Raw genomic sequence first — 15,468 nt, 5'->3', positions numbered from 1 at the left:
TTGAAAAAAAAAATTTTGGCAAATAAAACTTTATAATTGAAGTATGGTATTTAATTTAGCTGAGTGGTAAAATTTTTCCCAGTGGAAATGAGGAAAGACGAGCTAACTATGGTATGACATGTATCTAAGTATGTAGGTGCTAATGTACAGGTATCCTACACATGCAATCTAGAACAATGTGGAAACTGACAAACTGGCGGGATCCTGATAACTGCAAAGAAAGGCTCTGTCCAGGTACATAAAGATCAATGAAACATGGTTTTTCAAAGTTCAAAACAAATTGAAAAAACAGTTTTACTGGACAAACAATGCCTTAACCTGAAAAAGTGGTTCTAACATTCGTTTTTTCACTGTTGGCTGTGATGTGCAGGACATTTGGTTATTGGGGGTTTGCTAGGGTGATCCACAATGCCATTTCCCCAGGACTGAGGCATTTCCAGCGATGTGGGACATTAAGTTTTCAAACCAGGAAAATCTTGGGTAGACAGGGATGGTTGGAAACTCTAGGGTATGCTTTCACATCTCTCAGTTATACCTTATATAACACAAGCCAGGTATTGCACTCTGGAATTGGCTCCACAATCAGCTTCATTAGATGTTTGTATCAAGTTCATTTTTTGATGGTATGGTTTCTTTAGCAAGTTAGTAATGATACTTGTAAAACCTGCATGAGGTTAGTAATGACTTAATTGCCAGCTATGCAAAATATTCTACATTTAATTTTTTGAAAATTCAATTAAGTGAACAAATTCCTTTGAATTGGGCAATTGATGCTTTCTCTTATTTGCCAGTTCCCAAATGATATTTTTTTCCTACAAGAATGGGGCTCCTGGAAACTTATATATGATAAAAAAAATTCTTTCTCAGCTTGAACTAGTGATTTCTAACTCCACATCCCTTGAAGAAGATAACATAGTGACTATGCACTAAAGATCCAACTTCCTTTTGGAGCAGATGAATATCTGTTGTCTTTGAGGTAGATAATATTTCATGGAGAAATGAATGATTTCTAAAACTTAATTTTTACATGACTCCAGGTATGTAACACTGAAATGATCTTCATGTAATGCGATAGCTGCCAAAGGTGGGACCTGTCTTTGAAATTCTCAGTGTGAATGGCCTCCCCAGTATCACGCTCAGTTGGCAAAAATTACCTGAGAAAAACTGCTTACTGTGAATTGATATTTGGATGTTATATTTTAAACCCCTTGGTTTTGCACAAAATTGAAAAACTCTGGACAAATAGATGAATAAAATGTAAAGGATCATGTTTTCACTAAATGTTAAAACATGGAAAGCTGGTTAAAAATATATTTATAAAATAGAATACATTTATTTATTTATCTATTTATGGCTGTGCTGCACTTCATGTGGGATCTTAGTTTCCCGACCAGGGATTGAACCCACGTTCCCTGCACTGGGAGCTGAGAGTCTTAAACACTGGACCGCCAGGGGAGTCCCTAAAATAGAGTACATTTTAAAATATCTAGTGGTATTTAAATAGGTGGCAACTGTGATTGGTAATAGTGCATTCAAAGGCACGACTGACTTTAACACTGAAACACAGTTCAGATTTCAGCCATTACATTAAAAATGTCGTCAGCTTTAAGTTATGTACTGATAAACTGTACCTGTTGAAAAATATATGTGGGAAAAAGAAATAATTGTAATACAAACACGACCCATCTACAGGCATTCATTTATTCTGATCCAGCAACCACGGTAAATATGTTTGGATTACTGGTCATAAGTATGCAACATTTAAAAGAGAGTGGAGATCTTTATTAAAACAGAAGTCTCCTCAAACTCCACAATGATGTCAGTAATGTAGGTCCTTGGAGCACATTATTGTTTCAAGCGGAGGTCCCCACACTTTCACATTGGTTATAAAATATTATTTTGTGCTGCTGGCCTGGAATGAGAATGTCATACATCTGCAGGCAGTCAGAAGAAACTGGACTGCATGTTTGATTGGCTCAATAATAAACGGGCACAAGTGTGACCTGACTTATGTTAGTCAGATTCCCTAGACAGATTATCCTGTTGTTATCATATGAAATAACCCCCTTTTATCAACAATTAAGTAAATCCACATTTATGGGCACTTTGCAAAATTGTGAGGTGGGAAGAAATCCAACTTAAGCCTTAAGTCATCCAAAAAACTTTTAACCCTACTTTTAATGATACAGACCGCCAATCCCAAATTTTTGAAATTACTTGAATTATACAAAACAGTTTGGGTTGGAAATGCCCTGTGTGCACACAATCAATGAATATGTATTTAGCATCTACCATAAGCATTTAATAGTTTTAGCTTAAAATTAAAAAGAAATTCCCAAAGAAGTAAGGATTATAAATATTTTAAAAGTAACTTACTTTGTAAGATAGTCTAAATCTTTAAGAAAAATTAAATAGGATTTCATTTTTATTATTCACTTTTTATTATACAGTTTCTACTGTAACCAATGCATGTTGTAAATCCTGAATATGTTTTATTCTAGAAATTTTTCATTCGATTCTAGGCATTGTTCTTGCTTTCAACCACAACTGTCAATGGTGGACCATAAACTACTTTGACAGTTTCTGATAAACGATCCATTCATTTACCTGGGTTTTCTTCTCCTAAGTACCATTAAAACCTACATCTGAAGTGTAAAAATTAATTCAGTATGTAAAAGTCAATACTTCAAAAATTTCAGTAAAACTTTTCAGTTTCAGGAAAAATACCACCAAACCTTCCAGTATAATTATATATTTAAATAACACAATTAACAGTTGGTATTTTAAATAAATTCAAGGTATTTTTAAACCAGTATTCACTCAAATACACACACCATATATATTTTATATAAATATATATTTATTTGTAAATATCTATTTATTTATATATATAAATAACCTCATGAGGTTATCTCTTTGACATAATCCTTAAATTAAATATCTGAATATCAAGCAGATGCTGAAGCATTCATCATCAATATTGGAATTCTGACTCATGACAGTAACACAAAACAGATGCTAATACGATAGGTTCTCTGAAAAGTGACACCATCACAGCATGGGTTAGCTCTTGATGTGGGATACTTAAAATTTGAACACAAAATATAAAATAATAAAAGTCAGAGCCTGATAGGTTTCCTTACTTCATTTATAAACCATTTAAAATCTACTATATTTTATACAGAAGATAAAACTCAACACTGGTGAATAAGGGGCAGCATTCTAGAGGACCAGCAGTTGCTTCTTTCACTTAATGCAGCAGCTAGGTGACCCCAGTTGAACCCTTCAGTGTTGAGGGAGGAAGGTGCTCTTCCTCATTCAGGCAGGTAGAAGGTAAGAACTCCTGGGCCCTTTCCATTGGCCAGGGGGTACCAGGCACTTATGGTGTCTTATGGGGTTTACCCAGTCAGCCCCTGGTAGTGAAAAAGTAGTCTGGAGCTTCTATTGCCACACTAGGCAGATCTAAAAGGGTTTGCTAAGTAGGCAAAGAGGAAGAAAATCCCTTAGCACAGTCCAGTTAGTTAATATCCTACATGTCTTCAAAGCCCAAGATTCTTATCACTTTGCTAGCATGAGTCTACAGCTGTTTCTAGAATACACAGTGATGTGTACTCTTTGTGAAAATAAACAGAAAAACCCAAGCGGACAGTGCCATGGTGCAAGTGATATAAGCGAAATGTGCTCAAACGAGAGCTTAAAAATAGATATAAATGCGAGTGGGGGACACTCCCTCAAAGGTAATGAGAAGCAGAAGTCCCATTTCTTTATTCCTCTGTGAGGAAAACAAGTCAGTGGCAAGTTCAATAAAAAGAAAGTTTGAGACCTTAAAGGCAGACATTTGTGGAGTAGCTTGACAGCACAATTTCAAATTCCAAATGAATAATTTGCTTCTTTTGACAGCTGTGACTCTGGCCCCATCTGTCTGGGTTTGAACGCTGGCTCTGTACTCACCACCTGTGTGACCCCTAGTTCTCAAACTTGGCTGCACACTGGGACCACATGGGGAGTTTTAAAAAAATACTGATTCTTGGAACCCACCCCCCAGAGACTGTTATTTAATTGGGCTGGGGTGTGGCTTGGACATGGAGAAGTTTTAAAGGCTCCCAAGTGACCCTAAATATGTGCAGCTAAGGTTGAGAACCACTGATGACCTCTCTGAGACACAGTTCCTCATTTGCAAAATGATGATGGTACTGGCAGCAACTACCTTTTAGGACTATTGTGATGATTGAATATGATAATGCAGGCAAAGCACTTAGCACAAAGTCTGGCGAGTGGGAAGCTCTCAGTAAGTATGAGCTGTTGTCATCCTCACCACAGGTGCACCTGGGCAAGAACTTTCTCATTAGCATTGAAAGTCATGCTTACCTTGGCACACGTTATGCTCACTCTGCTCATAGCCTGTTGCACACTGGATCCGGTGAGAAGGGTTGGAGGGAATGCGCTGAGGGTCAGCTGGGTTCCGCCGGATGACAAAGTTATTTCGGCCAGTCTGCACTTCAGCAGCAGCACTGGCGACAAAACCACCCCCAGGCACCGCTCCACTGGCTGCCATGCCACTGGCTGCTACACCCCCAGTGCCTGTACTAGAGGTCACAGCTGCATTTGTAGCTGCACCCGCACCTTCAGCTGCTGGTGTTTCTTGCTGTGGTTGTTCATTGTTGACAATAATCTGAGCTGTTTTAGGAAGGCAGAGGTATCCTCCATAGTGGTTGACGCATTTCATTCCACCTTTGCAAGCGTCTGGGACAATGTCACATTCATCAATATCTGTGGTCAGTAATAAAATAAGTCAGGAATCTTCTTAGAGGGGAAACTCAACATGTAAATATATGCTTATGCCTTTTGGGTATAATACAGGCAGGACATGAAGGACATATGAGATAGAGACAGAGAGCTATGTTCAGATGGGAAGTCTTTGAAAGTTGGCTCACCTTTGCACTGCTGTCTTACAGGATCCCACTCATATCCATCTGTGCATTGCTGTGAAGAAAACATCAAGATGGGGCCAGGAGACAGTTAATTGAGTATCCATTCTCTGAGAAGTCACTCTAAAAGCTTCATACTTATGGCAACAATCTTTGTGCTAGAGTCCTAGATAGATGATGAGATGGGTAGTTTACCATTCTGTAGCTATTTTAAAAAGACACATCTGTGCACTGGACGGCTTCAGGGATCCCTTCTCAATCACCAGCTGTCTCAACTCTTGTTGTATTTGCGTTGGGTCCAGTTGCCCATAACCATCTTCTTGGAAGTCCTTTCTCTCTGTCCCAATACTAATATTCTGCAATCTCTCTGACTGCTTTTTTGCTTTATTTGCCCCTTCTTCCACACTGTAAATTTTACCAAAAAAAAAAAAAAAAATTCAGCTGAGTTCTTTTCTTCAGCCCTTGACAATTTCCTCTCTCTCTCCAAATCCTCTTAGAGCATTCCAGACATGGCTTTCCTTATCATTCCTATTCAGTAGAGTCCTGAGCCTCCTTCTCACACCATGGCCTGCCTTCTAGCTTTAGTTCCTATGGGTCCTCTCTAGTTCACTCACTGAAGGAACCATCTGTCAAGTACCTTCTCACACCAGGCACCACCCTAGTCCCTGGGAAAGCAAAGATGATTAATACCTTGTTCCTGTTCTCAAGCAGCTCACAGGCCTGAAGAGGAGACAGACAGGTAGATAAGTTGGAGCAAGATGTCAGGTGTCGTGACACAAGTCTACCTGTGGAAGGAATGATGGACCCTACCCAGGGCTGTGGGTGGACATGACAGGGTGTAAGGGAAGGCTTTATGGGCGAAGTTACAAGTGAATTGGGCCTTACAGGACTTTTTTCCAGAGAGATATGGGGAGTCTAGGATAAGGGACCACGTAAGCAAAGGTGCAGAGTTGTTAAAGAAGGAAGGAGTTACAAGTATTCCTGGGTGGGTGGAGTGAGGTTAGAGAGGTAGGCAGGGCCAAACCAGGGAAGCCTTTCTTTGGGATAGATGGAAACTGAATTCTACCTTAAAGGTCAGTGAATCTCAAGCTCCATTATGCTTAAGAATCATTCTGGTGCTTGTTAAAATGCAGATTCCTGGGCCCAACCAACGGTTCTGATTCTGTAGGTTTGGTTGGGGGCCTGGAATCTGAATTCCTAACAGGCATCTCAGGTGATTCTGATACAAGTCATCTATGGGCTACTTCTTGAGAAATGCTGGTATAAGTGATGAGGCCTCTGAAGAAATTTTAAGCTCAAGAAAACATCTGATCAGATGCAGATTTGAGGAAGAGGCTTCAGGAAGGATTGAGCAAAAGTAGAGTAAACAAATAAATAAACTCAAATTCTTTTGTAAGAGCCAAGTAAGTAAATAGTAAATTTACTTATATAGCTGAATGGAGACAGATGAGTTTAGGTATTTTACTGATTTCTGAGACTTAACAGGGTGAAAACTAAACTCACTTTATCTCCCATACTAATTCTTTCTAGTTTCCCCAACACTGTCCAAGGCACTACCACCTTTCTCAGCACCCAGGATTACAACTTTAACATCAACTTTTCCAATTATTTTCCTTCAAGCTCTGCTGACTTTGTTTCCACTTTTATCTCTCCCACGTTGGTGTAAGCCTTCCTGGCCTCATGAGTAGGCAAGTCTCCTTAGGTGGTCTCCATATCTCTACATGCTGCACACAAGCCTCCATGACAATCTTTCTTTGCTCTCTTGGTTACGTTGTCCCTCCATCTAAGGGCTCACAGTGGCCTGTAGACCTTTCATCTCCCACTATTGCCATCTCTAGGTTCTCCCCACTACCTAGCTTGTTGTCACCTCCTGGACTTGACTTGGCTGTTTTCACTTCTAGCCTTTGATTATGCCACTTTTTCTGATTCAGGTGTCTCTTCAGCCTTTCTAGAATAATCCAAAGTCTTCCTTCAAGAACCAGCACAGAGTTCTACCTCCTTCAATATGCCAGTATGAACATTAATTACCTCCTTGCTTTTGTATTTCTTTAGCAACATGTATAATACTTTGTACTTTTCAAAAGTATTTTCCCAAGGTAAATTCCCTAAGGTTAAGGTCTGAATTTTTTTAGTAAGCAAGTAAACTTAAATTCTTTTGATAGTGATGAGCATTGCTTATGCACACGGCAGATACTTGATGAGTGAATAACTGAATGGACCCTATCTTTAACATGAAAGAATATGAGGCTGTCTTGTGGATATGAACCCATCCTTCTGAAAAGTATCTTTCAAGCCAGGCAAAATGACAGTGCACTTGAATAAATCTGTATGTTAAATAGAGAAGATTTGCAGTTTGCTTTAGGTCTTCAGTTCCAGTACATTCAATATGGATCTACTATTAAACAAGCCTAGAGTGAATTTAGTTTCACCACTTACTGGCTGTGTAGTCTTAAGCAAGTTAGATACCTCTCTGATCTTCAGTTCCACTATCAGCAGAAGGAAGAGGATGTCACTTACCTCATACTTTGCTGTGAGGATGAAAGGAGACAGTGTCTCCACAGTGGAATTACTAAAAATATAGCTACATTTTGTCCTTTAGCCATGAACTAATAGGCATACACAATTCAAAAGAGAATAGCTCTAATCTTAGCACAAAAAGGGTGTCATATTTGGGAAACCTGTTATAATATGATGAACCCTAGTTAGTGGTCTTAAAACTACAGTGTTTAATCCACAGGGAACTTTCTCTGCTAAAGATGAGTAAGATTTAGGTGATTAGCAATGGGCAGGGGGTACAAGATAAGCAATTGTAAAAGCAATAAAATCTTTTATTAGATGAATATAAAAGTGGGTAGCTAATTTAATTTTAGCTCCCTAAGAAGGTAGTAAGTTTAGCCTGAATAACAAAACAATTTCATTTGAAGATAAACAACACATGTATTCATTTATCTTGTTTTATTTATCTTCAGCAGAGGAAGCAACTACATTTACCATTAAGTTAACAAAATATTTATATTAAACTCCATTTGATTTATAGTTGATCTAAACAACAAGGAATATTTGCAGATGAATACATTCTAGGGATAATATCAAAAAAGTGAGATAATGTTTATTATCAGTAATTGACATTAGCTCACTTTTAAGAGTTTTATTTTCAAAAATTTTTCACATTCTTTTGAGTGAGATTACTTAATTTTAAATTGGGAGCAAGCAGAAAAATATGTTTTTCATATTCTGATCCAGGACAAATGTCATTTGCCTCACAACACTGATTAAAGACTAGAAAACACAAAACAGAGGTGCAAACAAACTCACCAGAAGTGAGGTAAGCACTGCCCTCTGTTCTCACCATATCCATTCCTGGCAGTGGGAGGGGTTAGATGATATATTCAATATTGTATTAAACATTGGTTATATCCATACAGTTAACTAACTAATCAAAATTACTTGGAAATATCAGATATACTAATTAGAAAATGCAAAACCAAATTTCATACAATGCATTTTAAAGCCATTTTGCCAAATATCACATCTATCTGAATGGCATTTATATGAGTTATCAGTTATACTGTAAATGAATAATAGCCTTTATGAAGTCAAGAAAGTCCACTTACATGAGAACATAAGTCACATGCACAAATGAGGTGATGGGCTTTTGTGATGTTTAACATTCCTATTTGACTTGTCTTACTCCTTGAGTTCTGGTTTCATCTGCATGTATACAGGAATTCAGGTTTTCCAATTACTTATACCCATTAATTTGTTTAATGTGTCAGAAATATGTAGCTTACTTTGTGTTTTGTTTTAAAGGGGTTTCCCTTTTTGGCCTTGCACAAATCCTTGCATTTTGGTCCCTGTCTCAAATGGTGATCTAAGAGAACTTTTGTTGTTGTATTTTTTAATATCTTTATTGGAGTATAATTGCTTCACAATGTTGTGTTGGTTTCTGCTGTACAACAAAGTGAATCAGCTATATGTATACATATCTCCTCATAACCCCTCCCTCTTGGACCTCCCTCCCACTCTCCCTATCCCACCCCTCTAGGTCGTCACAAAGCATCCAGCTGATCTCCCTGTGCTAAGCAGCAGCTTCCCACTAGCCATCCATTTTACATTTCGTAGTGTATATATGTCCATGCTACTCTCTCACTTCGCCCCAGCTCCTCCCCCGCCCCCACCCACCCCCCACCAAGTCCATTCTCTACGTCTGAGTCTTTATTCCTGCCCTGCCACTAGGTTCATCAGTACCGTTTTTCAGATCCCATATATATGTGTTAGCATACGGTATTTGTTTTTCTCTTTCTGACTTACTTCACTCTGTGTGACAGACTCTAGGTCCATCCACCTCGCTACACTAAGTGAAGTTTTGAAAGGACAGGCAATTTACAACGAATCTTAAACATGAAACTTGCTAACGTTTATTATCCACCACAGCGAACAGCCCACATAGACTGGCAGGAGTGGATAAAGTCTCCCTTGTGCCACAGAATCCCTATGAACCGCACTTATCTCAAATTCCATCACCCCTTACCGTGTACGTGATGGTTTCTTCGGTGTCCTGTGACTTGACCAACGCCAGAGTCAGCATAATTAGGAAAAGGGCTTTCACCATCGTGAATCTCAAAGAAAACACAGCACAAACCGATCCTTAGTATCTGCTGCGGGGGAAATAAAACTTTAGCTGTAAAGTAACAAGCAAGATAGCGAAGGCGGAGGAGGCTGAGGCTCCATCATACCCAACTTCCAATTTACTTTCTCATCTCCCCTCCCCCTCCTCAACCTTCCCTTGGCCAAACGAGGCACCAAAGACTGTAAAACGGCTGCAGAATTACATTTCACTTTACTCTGTCCGGCTTCGCTGAAATATATGCAAAAGATATACAGCGTGCATTTTATACTGCACCTACACAACAGGCTCGAGAAAGGGAGTGAAAGAGAAAGAGTACAGTGTCATTAATTTCAAAGAAGACGGTTCATTTTTTTCCGAGGGCTGAAGTGGGGCAGCAAATCTCATATTCCCTTGAACGTTAAGGCTTTCCCTATAAGCTCACCTCCAGCTAGTTAAGTTCCTTGCACAGCTCAGCAGAAAAACCTGTGAACAAATATGAATTACTTTGGCTTCAAACTTCTTCTTTTTTTTTTTTTTTAAACAAAACACCAGAACAAAACTCGGGAGCAATCTCCTCCCCTAGGATAGAATACCTGCCCTTCAGAGCTCCTTCTTACATTCCCCAGCGCAAACTCTCAAAGTGGCATTTCCAGGCGTTCTCTTTGCGCAGCTTTGTTTAAAACCCCCAGGTTGTGTAGAGGAGCAGCCCAAAGCGTCTCATGCCCTCGTGCCTTATCAGTCCCTCGGTCCCCGAAATGCTACCTTCAGAATCGGGGCTGCCTAGGGCCGGAACTGGGCAACCACACAGCGGCCCGAAGTACCAATTTCAGGGCAGCCGGCCAGGCACCCCCAGGGAGGCGAGGTCCCTTTTCTCAACTGTATGTTATCAGGCAGCCGTCCCCGGGGAGCTGCTCAGCGCTCCAGTTTCTAACCAGCTCCTGTGGAATCCAGGTGCGGCTTAAATCTCTGGCCCCCTGAAACTTTCAAAACCTTGTTTATGGGCAAAGCCCTGTCGGCTGATTGTCGGCACGCACACACATGCCCATCCAAACAGATGTCACCCCGTACTCGCACATGCTGACAGATCGCATTCCTAGACCACACACCTCCACCTCCCTCTCTGCCTGAGAGATCTTGCACAGTGTGCGGCAGTTCTCAGGTCCACTGCACCCCTCAGGTCACCCCACTTACTCCTCGGCGCGCGGCCCCGCGGGCACTGGGCGAGCTGGTGTGACCCCCGCTTCGGGGCTCCTACCTGCGCGGCCGCTCTGCGCTCCGGGCCCGGGCAGCGAGGGGAGAGAGCAGGGGAGGGCAGCCCCGTGGGTCTGAACTGGCGAGGTCTGGCAGCGGCCGCGGCGGCGGCAGGAGGAGGAGGAGAAAAGGAGGGAAAGGGGAGGGCGAAGGGGGGCGGAGGAGAGAGCTGAGGGAGGCGCAAAAGGGCTGAGCCGAGGGCTGCAAACCGGGCGGGAGTGCGCGCTGCGCAGCTGGGTCTGCGCCCCCTTCTACAGGGGCTCTCCACCACCCGCCTGCCCTCCCCTGCCATCCCCTCACTCTTTGTTCCCAGACGCGCCGGAACTCCAGGCAGAAGATGGCACGTTTGGCATGTGACGTTTGGGGTTTGAATCGGCCTTGGTGATGCTCCAGCCTCCCAGGCAATTTCTTGTGCGCCGCGGAGTGGAAAAAGGCTCTCCTAGTAGAGCTTGTGAGCGTCCTGAGAAATTGCTTCTTCTTCTTCTTCTTCTTCTTCTTCTTATTATTATTATTATTATTATTATTATTATTATTCCCCAATAGGTGAATCCTAGGAGAGTAAATTAACTCCATTTGTAGAACTGGTTCTTTCGCCTTTTCTTTAAGATACTTTTTTTTCTTTTTGAAGGGTGGGGAAGTGCCTGCTTCCTCAAAGGTAGAAAAAAGAGAATTCATTCATTCCACCAGTATCTGTGACTTACTATGTGTGAGGGCTTGGGGATGGCCCAGGTAGAACTCACACTCACAAGATCGTGAGCTTGGGTTGTCCTCTGGTCTCTCAAACCCCGTTTTTTATGGGCCCCTTGTCTCATCTACTGCTTTTCTTCTCTCCCCTCGTTCCCTTGTGGGAGTCTCCAGTACTGGTCATTCAACTTTGGGCATTTCACTCTCACCTTTCACACTAATGGTGGAATTTCAGGAATCTGGAGAGAAAAAAAAATATTTTTTTCTGGCTTCTTCAAATCTTACCACACAGATTGCAGTTATCTTTGAAAGCTCTAACTCTAAAGTCAGATTAAGAGTTTGCCTCCAAACAAATTAAGAGTCATGCCTTCTGAAGCAAATACGGTTTCATGAACGAGACAAATGAGACAATATGCAAGCTGAAGGTACTCACTCTGACCTCAGCAGCTCCTTCCCCTTCCCTGCAGACCAGAGGAGGGGCAGGGAGATGGCAGGGAGGGCAAGAGAGAGAGACTGCCAGATGGAAGCCTCTCTCCATATCTCTGGGGTATGCAATGGGTCGCCAGCGCTGCCAGTTTGGCTGCAAGCCACGCAATATTGGACAAGATCAGAGGAGCTTCATGAGCCTGAACCTTACTTTAGTACATGGGGTTTTGCTAACAGTACTGAAGATTTTGGTACCAAAATTCAAATGTTTGTTTTCCCGATCATTAATGACCTCCAGACTTTAAAAAGTTGGATCTTTGCTTTTGTACAGTAAAAGATCTGTATAGACATTTTCTTCTACTTTTTGAATTCTTTTTACCTATCTTCAGCCCTTTCCCCAGAAAAAGTGAGTTAAAACTCCCAAATTTCTATTCTCAGCCTGGATCTCTTCCTGTACATCCAACTACTGACTTGCTGTCTTCAGCTGTACACCTAATGGTTATTTCAAACTGAACGTGTCTGCTGATTCTCACCCTCTCTCCCAACCTGCTCTACCCACCTGCTTCACCATCTCAGTGAATAGCAATTCTATCTTTCCATTTGCTCAGATCCAAGATCACAGTGTCATCCTTGATTTCTGTTTTTCTCACACACCCTGCATTCAATTCTTCAGAAAACTCTGTTGGCTCCATCTTCAAACTGTATCCAGAACTGAACCACTTCTCATCACTTCGTTCACGACCATGGTGGCTTGAGCCACCACCATCTTCCAAGCGAATTACTACAGCCTCCTAATTGGTCTCCTTGCTTATACCCTCGGTCCCCTGCAGCCATTTCTCAGCAGAAGTTCATATAAATGGAATCCTAGAGTATGGACTTTTTTGTGTCTGTCTTCCTTCACTCAGCATGCTTTTGAGATGCATCCTTGTTGTTAGGTGTATCAGATGTTCATTCGTTTTTATTGATGACTAGTATTCCATTGTGTGGATATACATTGTGTGGATATGTTTATCTGTTCACCTGTTGATGGATATTTGGATTGTTTATGAATAAAGCTGTCATGGACATTTATGTAGAAATCTTTGTGTGGACAGAAGTTTTCCTCTCTTTTAGGCAATACTTAGGAGTGGGACCTCTGGATCATATGGTATGGGTATGTTTAACTTTAAAAGAAAGTGCCAAAATGTTTCCCAAAGTGACTGTACCATTTTACATTCTTACCAGCAATATGTGAAATTCTATGTGATACTGTCAGTAATTTATAAGTTAGTCATTATGGCAGGTGTGTAAGTGGCATCTCATTGTGGTTTTATTTTACGTTTCTCTGATATCTAATGATATTGAACATTTTTATGTGCTTATTATCCATCATTATGTCTTCTCCTGTGAAGAGCCCATTCAAATCTTTCATCCATTTCTTTATTTTTGGTTTTTTGTCTTATTAGTGGTAAGAGTTTCTTTTTTTTTAAATATAGTCTCCCTGCAAGTTCTTTGTCAGATATATATGTTTTGAATATTTTCTCCCAGTCTTTGCTTTGCCTCTTCATTTTCTTAATGCTGTCTTCTGAGAGCAAACATTTTAAATTTTGATGAAGTCTAACTTTTGTTGTTGTTGTTTTATGTTTTGTCCTCTTTATGTACTATTTACAAAATCTTACCTTGGGCAAATCTTGTAAGCTCTATAAACCTCAGTTTCTGCTTCTGTAAAATGGGTAGGATAACACACTCTACTTAAGGTTGTGGGGATTGAGAAAGAAACTCATCAATCAAATATCAAATACATGTGAATGATTGTTCTTAGGTATTACAATATATAATATGATGGGCTGTAGTAGACCGTTCCTCCATCGTAACATAACCCAGGATTATTTAGGTATTTCTTACAATAGGGTATCTCCTGACTAGTCTAAGGTAATGAAATCAGCAATGGCATTTTCTGGCTGTTGTTTCAGGGTAGCCCATTGTCCCACTTTGACCAATCAGAACTGAAAGGAAGGATTTCTTTCCTAGGTAAAAGGCTTTCTGAGCTCACAGTGGAGGAGAACAGTGGAGTCCTTTGCCTCAGTTGCCACTGGCAGCCATATTACAGCCTGGAGGGAAGCCAGCCTGAGCATAAGGATGACACATACTACGCATGGCCAATCACATGGAGAGAGCCTGGATCTTGAGGGATTGTTCAGAGGGCCGACTGACCCTAGAACTCATGATACTTTTAGGGCTTCTCCAGAAAGGTTTAATTTTTAAAGTCAGAAGGAAAAAATAAATATCGTCCAGTCTGGATTATATTTGTCCTTATACCATTGCAGTTTGTAAAATATAATTTTTGTATGGAGAAAGGGGCCCGTGAAGGCCAAAGTGCCCAGGGACAATGAAAATCATAATGTGGCCCTGATTGTTGAGCTTCTAAATCAGCCAGAAGCGAACTCTGTCCTGCCTCTGCACCCCAGTTTTGTGAGGTGTAATGTATTTCCTTATGGCGCAAGCCAGTTTGAGTCAGGTGTTCAGTTACTTGGAGCGGAAGATGTCTTGCTGCTAGCGTGAGGAAGCCTCCTACTCTGGGGGCTCTGGCTCTTGTGATGTGTTGTACCTGTGTCCTGCACCCCAGAGTGGCAGGCCTTGGCTGCCACTTGGGAGAGGCTGTTGGGAGAGATTCCCAGGCTTTCTGTCCTGGGGCAAGCTGAACATTCCAACCACTTCTTCTTGGATCAGCTTCTGGGTCCCCCTCCATCCCCTTACCTTTGTGTGTGTGTTTGTGATTTTCAAAGATTTAAGACTTCAGATCTTCCTTTAATAGTCACTACCTCAGGAAGACAACTCTGGCTTCTCTTCACAGCATTTGTCAAATAACCAGTGATCAACTTTTATAAAGGAGCCCTCTATTTCCCAGTTTGCCAGCTATTATACTATATGTATCACAAAGAAAAACTTATATTATTATGTTTTCTTTACTATTTCCCTTTTTTAAAAAATCCCTGAAAATAATTAGAAGTCTCAAGGATCCACAAGGGTCTTTAATTAACTGAGTCATGGAGCCACAGGTCTTGCAGTTAAAACCTGGTTAATAATATTTTATTGGGTGTGGGCAACTGGAAAGTGAAATCTGTGAAAAAATGAATTCAGTAAGAAAGCAGTGAAGATGGAACATTTAACGTAGGGATTAATGGTGGGGTGATCAACTTATCCCACTTTGCCCAGGACTCTTCCAGTTTTTGCACTGAAAGTTGTGTGTCCTGGGAAAGCCCTCAGTCCTAGGCAAACTTAAAGGTATAGAGAAGGGAATTCCCTGGTGGTCCAGTGGTTAAGACTTGGTGCTTTCATTGCCAGGGCCCAGGTTTGATCCCTGGTGGGGGAACTATGATCCCTGAAAGCTGTGCAGTGCAGCCAAAATAAATAAATAAAAAAGTGTACAGGGGCTTCCCTGGTGGCGTAGTGGTTGAGAGTCCGCCTGCCGATGCAGGGGACACGGGTTCATGCCCCGGTCCGGGAAGATGCCACAGAGCGGCTGGGCCCGTGAGCCATGGCCGCTGAGCCTGCGCGTCCGGAGCCTGTGCTCCGCAACAGGGAGAGGCC

The 15,468-nt window shown here is 41.4% G+C and overlaps 1 protein-coding gene and 1 long non-coding RNA gene across 7 annotated transcripts in view; one reads left to right on the top strand and one right to left on the bottom strand.

Annotated features, from left to right (window-relative positions):
• EFEMP1 (EGF containing fibulin extracellular matrix protein 1) overlaps positions 1 to 11,185 on the bottom strand; it is a 68,423-nt gene extending 57,238 nt beyond the window's left edge. Inside the window, exons 1-5 of one of the 6 annotated variants that reach the window (XM_060169364.1) lie at positions 11,089 to 11,185; positions 9,980 to 10,020; positions 9,460 to 9,547; positions 4,935 to 4,983; positions 4,369 to 4,770 (exon numbers count right to left, since the gene is read on the bottom strand). In XM_060169364.1, coding sequence (XP_060025347.1) covers positions 4,369 to 4,770; positions 4,935 to 4,983; positions 9,460 to 9,540 — 532 coding nt within the window. In that variant the 5' untranslated portion in view covers positions 9,541 to 9,547; positions 9,980 to 10,020; positions 11,089 to 11,185. Of the gene's footprint in view, positions 1 to 4,368; positions 4,771 to 4,934; positions 4,984 to 8,243; positions 8,289 to 9,459; positions 9,587 to 9,979; positions 10,021 to 10,728; positions 10,916 to 11,088 lie in introns of those variants that run through there. The other 5 variants (XM_060169366.1, XM_060169362.1, XM_060169365.1 and 2 more) reach the window with 5 other exon arrangements.
• Positions 1 to 15,468, top strand: part of LOC132531519 (uncharacterized) — a 217,514-nt gene that overhangs the window by 14,518 nt on the left and 187,528 nt on the right. The gene's annotated exons all lie outside the window — the stretch shown is intronic.

The sequence above is a fragment of the Lagenorhynchus albirostris genome, chromosome 13 (assembly GCF_949774975.1).
Source record: "Lagenorhynchus albirostris chromosome 13, mLagAlb1.1, whole genome shotgun sequence".
Classification (NCBI taxonomy): domain Eukaryota; kingdom Metazoa; phylum Chordata; class Mammalia; order Artiodactyla; family Delphinidae; genus Lagenorhynchus; species Lagenorhynchus albirostris.
The sequence above is the reverse complement of the archived record's forward strand: the minus strand, read 5'-3'. Positions and strand labels throughout refer to the sequence as shown.